The sequence below is a fragment of the Nanorana parkeri genome, unplaced genomic scaffold (genome assembly GCF_000935625.1).
Source record: "Nanorana parkeri isolate BGI_ZX_2015 unplaced genomic scaffold, ASM93562v1 scaffold793, whole genome shotgun sequence".
Taxonomy (NCBI): domain Eukaryota; kingdom Metazoa; phylum Chordata; class Amphibia; order Anura; family Dicroglossidae; genus Nanorana; species Nanorana parkeri.
Genome location: NW_017307061.1, coordinates 521,868 through 534,951, shown reverse-complemented (window position 1 = coordinate 534,951; position 13,084 = coordinate 521,868). Strand labels below are relative to the sequence as shown.

General features: G+C 39.9%; 1 protein-coding gene across 3 annotated transcripts in view; it reads right to left on the bottom strand.

The window, feature by feature from the left end:
• Positions 1 to 2,934: 2,934 nt before the first annotated feature.
• The window catches only part of PALD1 (phosphatase domain containing, paladin 1), a 177,429-nt gene continuing 167,279 nt past the window's right edge, over positions 2,935 to 13,084 (bottom strand). For all 3 annotated transcript variants that reach the window (XM_018564903.1, XM_018564905.1, XM_018564904.1), the window contains one exon: positions 2,935 to 3,201. In XM_018564903.1, coding sequence (XP_018420405.1) covers positions 3,052 to 3,201 — 150 coding nt within the window. In that variant the 3' untranslated portion in view covers positions 2,935 to 3,051. The remainder of the gene's footprint in view (positions 3,202 to 13,084) is intronic.

The following is a 13,084-nucleotide window of genomic DNA, read 5'->3' as shown; positions in this document are numbered from 1 at the left end:
ACCAGGAAAAGGTTAATCACCCTGGTGGGCATTCAGACAATTAAAACTTGACAGCGGTTTCAGCCCTTCATCACTCTATCCAAAACTAAAGAAAACCATTTTGCCTAACTATACACTTCCAAGTTCCTAACAAGGTTTCTCACCCTGCATGTTACTTATTCTAAAGTTGACACCATCACATCAAGGGGTGGGTAATGTTGTTAATGAATGCAGAAGTTCACTGCAAGCAAACGCATTGCGAGAAGTGCAGTCTTGCAGTAATTAGTGCTGTGAATGAAATAGTGTGTTATTGGGCACAGCACAATACAGGGCAGTAGGGAGCCATATTCAGTATAAGCATGATTACGTTTGACGTGTTTTGGGACTTCTGCTGCAGGGACAACCAAAGGAGGATATTAATGTGCACAGTAAATTGGGTCAAATGTGGCTTATCAGAAAGTAAGAGTAGATGTGTATTAACTATTAGGCAAAACTAGTTCAAATATTTTACTTTAATGACAGGTTCACTTTAGGATCCTATCATCAACAAGTTTGGCCTAGTTATAAAGCAGCCACCTGCTGATTGACATGCTACAAAGACAAGGCTGATGGTCAAGCCTCCATGCCACCATGGAGCAATCAGGCACAACCTATGAAAGTGGTAACTGCTCTGAATTAAGGAGCAGTGCAGCAACATTGCCATAACATCACAAGAAGCTGAATGGGCTTCACTGGCAGAATCAATCGGTATTTGTGGGACTTTGCAGGAGGAAGAAAGAGGGAGGATACACTATTAATGAAATGCTGCAGCACCTTTTATTAAAAGGAGAACTATGGGGTCAGTGTTTTTCCCCATAGTTCTCCTTAGGGTAACGGGAGGACACACACTAGCGTCCTCCCGTTACCCTAAGCTCAGTATACCGCGAGCTACAGCTCGCGGTATACTGAGACGCCGCAGCCGGAGTGGATCCCGACGTAGATGACGGGATCCGCCCAGCTGCCTAGTGCTCCTTAGGGTAACGGGAGGACACACACTAGCGTCCTCCCGTTACCCTAAGCTCAGTATACCGCGAGCTACAGCTCGCGGTATACTGAGACGCCGCAACGGATCCCGACGTAGATGACGGGATCCGCCCAGCTGCGTGAGTGACAGCTGGCTCTGCCTATCTAGAGGCAGAGCCAGCTGTACCCGCCCCCTTCCCCGTCCAGCCAGTCAGCGCTGGCAGATCGGAGCGGGAAGAGGGGAATCCAGCCCCTCCCCCTGTCACGGCAGAGAGCCGTGACAGGATCGAGAGGTGAGCGAACCTGGTATGTGTTCGCTCACCTCCCGATCTACTGAGCCGACCTGTGACAGTCTCATTGTCACAGGTCGGCTAGAACTAGGTGAGTGGAAATCACTCATCTCATAGTTCTACTTTAATAATCTCCATTGCCCCCTGCTTTCTATCAGCTATTTAATCTGCATTTTGCTAGAGGGCTGGATCACGGTCAACAGGGGAAGTTTTCATCACCGTAATACATTTTGTAAGAGTATGATCATCTTGGCTGTTTTTTTCTTTCTTTATAAGCTTGTTATCTTTAATGTGGAAAACACATTACACAAAGTAAAACAGTTCATATTTATTACAAAAATGAAATCCAACCACTTTGATACATTTTACAATATTAAAGACAACCATTATTAGAACTATTCAAAAACATGGTGTTACTCAAGATGGTTTTTATTACCTGAAAGCAAAGTAAATAATTAGAATGTAAAAAGCTACCTAATGCTAACAGCTACAGTGACATGCATCAAGTTTACTGGTCTGGTAAATACCTCCTTGAGGTACAGTAAAATAAGAAAAATGGAAACAGCTGTTTTCCTGGGAATCAGGAAACGGCCCAATTATCTTCCAACACTGCTGTGCATATTGTGTAGTATATGACAAAGTATAAATGTGCAATGTTAAGTAATTACTACCAAAGTGCCTGATATACAGAACTGTCTGGGCTGCTTCATGGAAACCAATCAGATCCACCCTCTCATTCTTTCTGCACATTAAAAGTGAAGGAAAATAATAATTTGATTGGTTCCTTTGGGCAAGACTGACAGTTCTTGATTCAGATACCTAATAATTATGGTTCTCCATATCTATACTTTACAGACAGTCTATATAGCAAATAGACCTTTCTGTTTATTTTCTTCCAGAAATAATAATCAGCTTCACAATGTGGACAATATAGATTTAATTACTCCAATAATTATTTTATAAAGGAAGAAATGGACTTGGAATAATATTTTACCAGACCAATGTCTTTATATGCTCATATTTTTAAAACATATGTACAGTATAGAAGAAAATGTTCATTTAAAAACACAACCTACCAAAAATAAGTAAAAAAATATATATTGGGAGCTTCTAGGTGACTTGTTTTGTCTGTCTACAGTTATGCTGTTTTTTTTTCGTATTTGTTTTTTGCTTTTAACATTTACACCTTTTTTGTAAATTATAATTTTGATGCCAACACAACTATTTGTACATATTTCTGATCAATTTATTTAACAGGATATTTTATAATATTACATGTCATAGCAGCATTTGTGTCTTCCAAATCTAGTACACATTTGCCAAGTATTATTTGCATGGGAAAGTACACTGAAGTTATTTATCTATCACACTAGCATATTAACAGGGATAAAAGATGACTCCTAAGCAGTTGCTTTTTCTGTGAACATAAAACAAAGCATAGCCCTTCCATGTTTTTTAAATCATCATCATTAAAATATAACAGTGAATCTACTTTTAATGCATGGCAAAAACCGCACAGAAAAAATATACATATGCAATGGGGTGGTTAATCCTTCTCTAATGGAGTATGCCATCCCGTCAGTGCCAATATTGCATTATCTCTTCCAATGACTAGAACATTTTCATGCCTGTTTATCAGATGTGTAATCCCATAATCCCCAGAAAACAGTGGCACGCTATTTTATTATTATTTATTTCTGATGCCTTTTGTTTGGAGGTTTCTTGTGAACTGGAAGCAACGATTACCCTTGAAAGCCAGAGAAGAGTAGGTTTTGTAGCCTTAAATAAATTCTCCGCGAAAGGGAAGAGAGTTTATATTTTGCTGTTGCCAACGACTGCGCAACCGGCACAAAGGCTGTTCGTCCACGTTCTCGAACTCACTGAAGCCGAGCTGATTAAGCACCTCATAGATACCAGCTTTGGATGCAACCTGTCAGAAAACAAAACCAAAAAAAATTCTCACCTAAATGTAAAGTAATTGTGGGACCAGCTCGCCATATCAAACTATAGCAGGTTGAAAACTAGGCAATTTCAGTGCAAATCAAATATTTATCAAGCAAGTATTTTTTTTTCTGAAGTTCCAGTTATTTGTGACACACATTTACATATGTTTTACCATTTGTAAGGTCAGTGGGATGAATTTATTAAAACTGGAGCAGACAGAATCTGGAGCAGTCGCCCACAGTAACCAATCAGCTTCACATTCTCTCTGCTCCAGTTTTGATAAATTCCCCTCGTGTTTTTTTTTTTTATAGAGTATTGAGATTCAGAGAGAAAGATAGTTTGTATGGGTGTACTTTTTCATGAATTATAGAAATCTATCCTAAAAATATTGTAATCGGTTTGTTTATATTTTACTAACCTTTCTAAATGTACCTGACTGATCACCAGTAACAACTATTCCACAGACATTTACAGGGTTCTTCACAAAAGGGTGAAGAGTTTGGAGAAGTCAGGAGAAGTGAACAATCTAGGACAACATAGCTGATTTGTAAAAATTCTCCAATTCAGCTCACTTTCCAGTTCAGTTATGTTGTCCTAGATTGTTCACTTCTCTTGACTTCTCCAAACTCTTCACCCTTCTGTGAATAACCCTGTTAGAGTCATACTGGTGAAAGCTCTGGGCCATACACTGAGTTCCAGACTCTCAGGGCATGAGGCTGGGAACCAACAATATAAGTCTCCTGTATAAATATTGTGTAAATAGACGTAGAGTATATAGGACAAGCAGTAATCACTTGTGATTACAACCATTAGAATGCCTTCACACTGTTGTGGTAATGCAAAATCCAGCCATGCATTTTAAATGGCAGCACAAAGCACCATTAGAACAAGTCAACTTGCCTCCTCTGCGGTGCATACATGGACTGCGTTGGGGGCAAAAAAAGATGTCTATTGTTTTCGTGTGTTAAAGGAGTACTATGAGGTGAGTACAGCTGGGTGGATCTCGACAGTAATGTTGGGATCCGTCCCGGCTGTGGCGGTCTCCGTATAGCGCGAGCTGTAGCGCGGTATACTAGGCTTTGGGTCACGGGAGGAAGCTAGTTTATGTCCTCCCGTGACCCATAGTTCTCCTTTTAAAGTGTATGATAAGCCAAAAGCCTTGTTTTCTAGTTTTGGATAGTATGGGGAAAGATTAGACCTTCTGTTGGATTTTTTTTTTTTTTCTAGGACTGCATTTGAGAGATTTCCTCTGAAATCCTGTTCAGCTTATAACTATTTCACCAGACAGGTAGTGAGGGAAAATATGCAACAGGGACACAGACATCAAATCTGAAGTCTAGTTTTCCTGAGCTCTACTAAAGAAAAGCAGGTATTACCTGTCTGTGTTGCTGTTAGTGTTTTACAGACATGATATGAGTGGAACTCTGTCAGTAGAATAGGATGCGACTGTAAATCTCTCTAAAAGAGCCCTGGATAGCAGTAGCAACCTGATGGAGGTTCTAACCCTTCCCCATTATAGCATATAGGAAAAAAGGTTTCAGCTACACATACACTTTAAAACAGAACTACGGCCAGCTAAAATAACAAAGTTATACTTACCCAAACCATAATCTCGGCTTGCTCATAGACCACTCCCTTCAGCCTCACTTCCCCTACGCTCCAAAATGTCTTTAATACCAAATCACATCACATTGTTGGTCCTAATTATTTCCACAGTGATATCAGTTTACTGTACATGGGCACTGCCTAGAAGCTACAAGTCTGTGGCTATGTGAAACATTGGTGTGATATTGTAGCTAAATTGGCATAATCAATACATGTTTCCTGGTAGACTTCCCTAGATTTCAGTTTGTCTTATTGACATGTAAATTTTTTGTTGTCATTTTTGATATAACTGCAGTACAAAGCTTAGAATAAAACTGAGAAATGTATAAGAAAAAAAGTATAACTAAGACTAGCAATTATTGTTTTGTGCAATTGCAGCCATGCTTATTATGCAGTTATTACATCAGTTTAAAGCTGAACTCCACATATAAATTGTTATGCATACTTACATTGGTCCAGCTTGGCCCAATGTAAATATGTGCATATGTCTTACCTGATCCTGTAAAAGCACTTTAGCAGCCCAAGCTCTGAAAACACAGGAGGTTGACCTGTATTCATTGACAAATATACTAGGCATTCTCTGAAATGGCAGCTTTGCCAAGTGAGCATCCCCCCATGTTTTCAGAGCAGAGGGAACCCGCTCAGCACAGCATCATACAGGACCTGGAAAATCAGGGCCAGCACTGTAGGAACTCTGGCAACTACAATGCTTTTTACAGGATCCTTGTGGGCAACTCATGTATGATGATATATGCACTTACATTCAGCCAGGCTAGACCAATGTACATATTCATAATAATTAAACCTGGAGTTCAGCTTAACACAATTGTTTTATACAGGTGTACAATTATAGAACAACAACATCTGTATAAAACAGCTGCATCAACAGAAAAAAAAGTTGGTCTCATACACAAAAAGTAATTGCACTGAGAACATAAATGGTTTGTTATGCTGGCCACACAGGCAATATTAAACAGTATTGACCATTTTATACAATTTTATGCTCAAAAATAATGCTGTATTCCGACACAGAAAAAAAAATGAATCACATGAGACTGACTTTTCCAAAAGGGCCTATTCACAATACAGCGTGGCAAGAAACGCATGGAATCCATGCATTTAGTGCACACGATCCAGTGACGCACTGCATGATAGGCGCACTGGTGCATTGCCATTGATTTTTAATGGCACCTAAACACACATGCCAGCGGGTGTGCGTTGCAGCACTGCACAACAGTCTGTGTTGCTGTTCAGTGGGGAAAAAAAAGTAGTGCATGCCTTATATTTTTCTTTCACTTCATGGCAATGTATGCCCCCTGGGCTGAGAATCTGTAACAGTGCAGCACACATAGCGTGTGGTACCAGCTAGTGCGTGACAGCGTGTGCTAAATGCACATTTTCGTGATGTTTAGTGCTATAGTGTGACTTCTGTAAGATGCAATTCTGACAGTTTACTGCAGAATTGTTTTTACATGTATGACCAACCTATCCCTGCCTGATCGGGATCGGAGGGCAACATATAAATGTATATTCAGTATGTTAATAGAATGAAAGATACTAATATACAGAACAAACCAAAGTCAACTATTAGTATAAGGAGATGGTAGCTACTGTCCCACTTTATTTAAAGCAAACACCATCATCGGAACTCCTGTCTTTAGCAGCTGCTGCCACCTTAAACTGCAGTGAGCCGTTCTACTAGTCACTGTGAATGCTGCAGAAGACTGGAGTCTGCATGTTAGCAGTCAGCACATTCATGCTCTGTATGATGAATATGATGTACTGTTCCAGTTCCTAAGAGAGTAACAATTGCCATCTATAATCTTCTTCACTCTAGTAAGAAGTTTCAGTGTAGGTTTGGGGCAGCACCGGGAAAAGAGGGTGTGGAGCTCTGACTGGTTTAATGAAAGATTTTGACAGCTAGCCAAAGAGAAATATATTCTCCTCATTCATTATGGCTTCATCTCACTTTGCTACAGTTAGACTATCTAATATTTACTTGTCAACAATTAGCTTTTTATTTGTCATGTTTTCTATATTTAATGTGTAATTTTAGTTAACCACTTCAGTCCCAGAGAGTTCTTATTGTGGAGCTGCCATTCCTTTAGAACTTTTTTTTTTTAAATTTGTTTTTAGCTTTTGTAACCTATCCTGGCATATTATACATCTTATAGATATGTGTTTTATTTGCTAGCAGATCTGGATATGCTCATTTTCATTAGAAAATCTGAAAAAGGCATTCACTTTTCCCCAGTTATTATCCAAGCAGCCCCAGTTCTGAACCCTAAACTATCATAGGAAACATTTTCTGACTAAAAGGCTATTGCAGAAGTACAAACTTTTACTTATTTATTTTGTAACATAAGGGAATGGTGAACTCAAAGTAAAAGTTAGTGGCACTGCCAAGGACTGCCAAATAGCTCTAGACATGGAGAGGTCAAGACTTGAGTTACAGTATGCTTCCAGGATTAGGTTAGTTCTCAACTTCTGGCTTTTAACAGCAATATAGATGCTCCCACGATATGTATTTCATTCTATATATCTTCACTGTTGCAAAGTTTAAAATGGAGATGTGCCGGCAAGAGTGGGCATGCTTAACCCTCCTGCTACCCGTGCCACCAAATGCCGCTCCATTGTTGAGGTCTCCAAGTTGGCTGGGAGCTTGACACTTCCAGGAGTGCAGATCTCCGGTGTTCCCCACAGTGCTCACAGGTTAATGAATTTATCCTAGTTTTGTTGCATTTGTTTTGAAATGTGTTAAAGATATTCAACATTTAAAATCCCTTAATTTCATCTGTAAATAACTTAACCGGTAACACAGGTCAGAATCGTGACAAACGTGAAAAGAGGCTGAATAACTTTTTTTAAACCAAGACCAGTTCTTTTAAAGATTACCTTTAGCTACCTAAAGTAGCCTTTAAAATACATAGAATCCATAGCCACATAAAATGTGGAAAAACAAAACTGTTCTGTACCATAAAGGGTAAACTATAACTTGCCCTTAAAAACTTCAGCCTGAATTTAAAAACCTTCATGTGAATCTTTTTTTTTTTAGCAAACATGTGGGGGCCATGCAGGTCATATCTGACAAGCAAAAATTTTACTTTCTATCATATGGTCGGAATCGTCTGACTTCTGAAGGGTTTGTTAGATTTTGCTCCATATGTTGTCTTTGGCACATGGCTGCAAATGTTACAATGTTTCCTTGTTGTCAGTAAAAGTGCTGAACTTTATTAAGTGGGCGAGACTGATAGGAGTTCAGTGTAAAGACCTCCTTTCATGAAAAACTAGACACACATTCTAAGGCTCAGCTTCACACAAAGAATAACGAAATGGAGAAAAGGCACAGCCAGTGGGGAGCAGGTACATACCCACGGGGAAACATGCTAATGAAACATTTTCAGAAGGTTATTTGTAATGGAAAATAGCATTTTTTTAAAAATAAAGCTGTGCACATATCGAATTCCATCTTAAAATTCTGCTTTTGTTTAACATATACTTGTTATTCATTCTACAAATTGTGCTTGCTCACCAAAGTCCTTGTATCATTACAACAAACTATGGATTTGTCAGATCAGTGATCTGTGCAGCAGCGTGTCCCTCCTCACAGCCGCTGCTGAGTCAGTGACAGCCAGCAGCTGTGAAGGAGGAAGGCTGGGCCCAGCGTCAGAAGTGGAGGAGGCGGGGCCGACGATGGAAGAGGAGGCAGGGCCCAGTGATGGAAGAGGCGGGGCCTGCCAACGACCATGGATCAGGGCTGACAGGTAAGAGGTGTGCAGCCCACCTGAGACCCTGAAGAGCCCACCATAGACAGTCTATGACAGGCTCTGCAGGGTCACTCTCAGGTGGGCTATTTGGGATATCAGGTGGGCTCTGCAAGGGCATAACTAGAAACCCCAGGGTCCAATACAATATTTTGCTATGGGGCCCTGTGATTTCTAGTTACTCCGTTGGTCTACATCATAAACATAACCCACAGCGACACCAATCACTTATGTCTCACAGGTCTAAGGCAGTCCATACATGTTTGAAATGCTAGTTTAGATCTTCACCCAGGCCTGCTGCTCCTATCTTCCCAATTCAGCTAACATTTATATATGACAGACATTTCTTCTCTGAAGAAAAGGGAATGATCTTAGATATTAATTTCCTGTAGCTGTTATGAGCCATTACTACAATGAACTGCTGAAAGCTTTACTCTTGGTGCCCTAGACAACCACAAAAAAATTAATATACATGCAATTATGGTATTCAGCAGGGGTAGGCCCAGGTGCTGCACTCCTTGATAGCATATCAAAAACATTCAAATATCCCAAACATGGGTTAGGGTGAGTTTTTTTAGGCAAACTACACCCACGCTTCAACAGTTAGGTTAAAGCATATACAGTACATTGTTACTACATCATTAAATAAAATTCAGAATAAAATACATTTCTAAGTGCTGGTATACACATCAGACAATTAAAAATTCTATCATGTGCTTTGAGATACAAGTGCATTATTCTAATTGCTTCAGAGGTGATAACCACAAAAGGAATGATGATGCAGTGATGATGTAATAATGGCTGCCAATTACTCAACGCATTTCACTGATACACAACTTCCTCAGGAGGATACAACTGCACTTGTGAACCAGCAAAAACCCAGATGAAGGAAAACGGTACACCCAGATTTCAGTTCAGGTGTAGAAGGGACACCAGTGGTGAGGAGAGGCCACCATGGGGCAGCTACTAAACTTGCGGTTGAGATGATATAGAGCTTCTCCCAGGCATCTCAACCACAGGTTAAGTTGTTGTTTCATGGTGACCTTTCCTCACCGCTGGTGTCCCTCCTACGAGCTGAAATCTGCGTGTACCGTTTTCCTTCATCTGGCTCTTTGCTGGTTCACAAGTGCTGCTGTAGCCTCCTGAGGAAGCTGTGCATCAGCAAAACCCATTGACGAATTGGCAGCCATTATTACATCATCACTGCATCATTCCTTTGTGGTTATCACCTCTGAAGCGATTAGAATAATGCACTTGTGTATCAATGCACCTTATATAATTTGACTTTATGATGTGTAAACCAGCAATTACATTTTTTTTAAAGCTGGATTTATTTAATGATTTAATTAAAACATTTTAACGTGACTGTTGAAGGCAATGTAGTGTGTCTAAAACCCCACCCTAAACTGTTTGGTATATTTGAAAGTCTTTGAACCACAAAAAATTACTTTCTATACTTTATCATCAAACTATTGTTTCACATTTCTTGAAAGGTTGCTAAACTTGTCCTCTGCAAATAATTATCCTTTCTCTATCTATATGCCCATTATCATTTTTTCTTAGTCACCTTTATTATGCTTATCATACAGATAACACTTTCGCTATACAAATTTTTTCAGACTCTAAAATTAACTCCACCTGCCACGGTTTTAGGCTCCCATCCACCTTGGTGCAAAGCCCCATTCCGTTTTCTCTGCAGAAACTTATTTTATTGGGTGGTTCACCAAGTATGACTAACTAAGAGTGTTGGGAATAAAAAGAGAAAAATATGATTGGTTGGTATGGGCAACAGCTCAACGTTCCCTGCAGTGTTCACAAAGAGACCCTTGTTACATACAACTCTACCACTTAGACAAAACCTAAAAACAAGCTTTCATATTAATTACAGGCCAAACCCATGCACACAAAAGGAAAGTGGACCATAGACATAACCTAAGTGATGGCCACATGCACTGCATGACAAATCCTGACAGGTTAACAGAGAGGCATTCACCTACTGTGAAAGTAGCAGGATACTTGTAAGACAATTGCCATCTACTTCTACTTAGACCAGTCTGCTTTGATTAAATGGGGTTGGCAGATGTGCCTTTCATCTCTTGCTGTCAAAATCAGCCACGTCACTATGAATTAGAAGGTCTAGCTGAGATGGAGGGCCATGGGCTTTCCCACAACCCAAAATCAGCAAGACTCCAACACGACTCCAGCAAAGTATACAGGAACAGATATAGCTCAGGTTTGGTTATTTCCTAGAGAATTGTTCTATTTGGCAATTTGGTTATAAACGTTTAATACATGAGCAGATTAAACCACTCTCCCGGCGGCCGGGAGAGTTAGGCTGTGTACTCACTGTGTACTCCATCGGGTAACGAAGGAAAGGGGGAGGAGTCCAGTGACACCACGGACATCGATGTCACCGGACTCCACCCCCCTTCCCTTCGTTAGCCAACAGAGCCACTTGTGGAAGAGGGGAGGAGTCCGGTGACATCGCAGACATCAACGGAAGACCCGGAAGCCGGCGGAGAGGTAAGTATGACTGATCAAAATAAGTTTGATTGATCAAAAAAATTTACGATTAATCAAAGGATTAATCGTTAATTTCCGGAGCCCTATAAAAAATAAAACCCCCAGTGGTGATTAAATACCACCAAAATAAAGCTCTATCTGTCCCCAAAAAATGGTATAAAAATTCATTTCAGTGCTGTACTGAAATGCATTTTATACCATTTACCATTTTATGCATGACGGAATAAACGTCAGTCAAAGTACTGCAGTGCTGAACACTGAAAAATGGCCTGGCCAGGAAGGGGGTCTAAACACCTGGTCTTGAAGTGGTTAAATGCAGAATGAAGACCCTAAGAAATTCTAAGCAAAAATAAACAGCAGAGATTAAACTCTTGTTCTGTACAGAGTAAGGGCTTCTTCACACCATGTATGTTGAGCTGTGTTTTTCTGCATAGCACCATACGTGACTGGCGTGAACAGGGCCCATAGAAAACAATTGTTTTATATACAAAATAACACAAGCCAACATTTGGCAGGCTAGCGAGTACCTGACTGGCTCTCTTAATTGCATGTCCACTTCTGGATTACAGTAATACCTTGGTTTACAAGTAACTTGGTTTGAGAGCGTTTTGCAAGACAAGCAAACATTTCTGAAAAATGTTGCCTTGATATACAAGCAATGTCTTGCAATAAGAGCAAAATTTTGTAGAAAAGCACCACCCGAATAAGGCTGTAGCAGTGCGAGCGATGAGACTGTTTAACGACAATGCAATGTCACATTGAATAGATTCCTTGGTAAGGTTTCACAAAATGAAAAAGATTCCATTGAGTCAAGAGATAGCAGTGATTCCGCTAGTGATGGTGAAAGTCGTCCTGCACAATAATCCCCCTCTCACCAGCTACGCACGCACCGGTAATTGTTTTATTTTTCTTTATATTTTGTACAGTATTATATTACAGTACAGTATTGTAATCATTTTTATATGAATATTTTTGGGTTGTGGAACGAATCATCTGAATTTCCATTATTTCCTATGGGGAAATTCGCTTTGATATACAAGCGCTTTGGATTACAAGCATGCTTACGGAACGAATTATGCTCTTAAACCAAGGTATTACTGTATTAGCATTATATTTTACATTATAGAACATTAGTTCTTAAAAATGAGAAATAGCAGGAAACCTAACTGTTCATATGGGGAATGAAGAAGACCCTTGCCAAAGTGTTTTTTCCCCTAATGAATGCACATAAATTCCATCTTCCACTGCTCAGACAGCTGACCAAACTGAAGGGATGAACAGATCTGTAAACAAAAAACCAGTAAAAGAGACCAAATACTGGAGCCCCATATGCGGACAATAGGAAACCTAATAAGCTGACAAATCTAGGAGAGTCACCATGAAGAGGCAAGTTACTTTTCCTCTCAAGCAGCTGTACACAGAACGTTGTGAGGCAGTAAAAACAGAAGGCAAAGAACAGGATCTCAGCTCATAGACTGTATGGTGTGTATTCATACTTTAGCTGTTTACATCTGACAGCAGCTGTCTGCAACTGTGAAAATACTAATGGAGACCAATGACATAAGTAATGGAGACCCCCTGGAATTCACTTCCATTAGCTTATCCAAACTAAGAGGGGTCTCGCATTGTTTCAGCTTGGGATTTGGAATACCAAAGCGACGGGACATAAATCTGATCTTTCAGTTATTGCTAGCACTACAGTAGCCGAATAATAATCTTTTATAGCTAAAGGAAGGCATTGTGTCTTAGTTTTATTCAGCACTCTGTATGGCAAGGTAGGTTTGCATTTGTTTTGATTTTATATTGTACCCCTGCAAGGCAAGCACAGACCCCCTTCTGAACTGACAAGCACCTGTGTGAAAGGGGCCTTAAACATTAATATCTTTCTCTACCAAAAAAACAACACTTAATGTACCCCAACTTTTAAGGTATATGTAAACCCGTAAAAGATTGTATATATTTTATTCAGATTATATA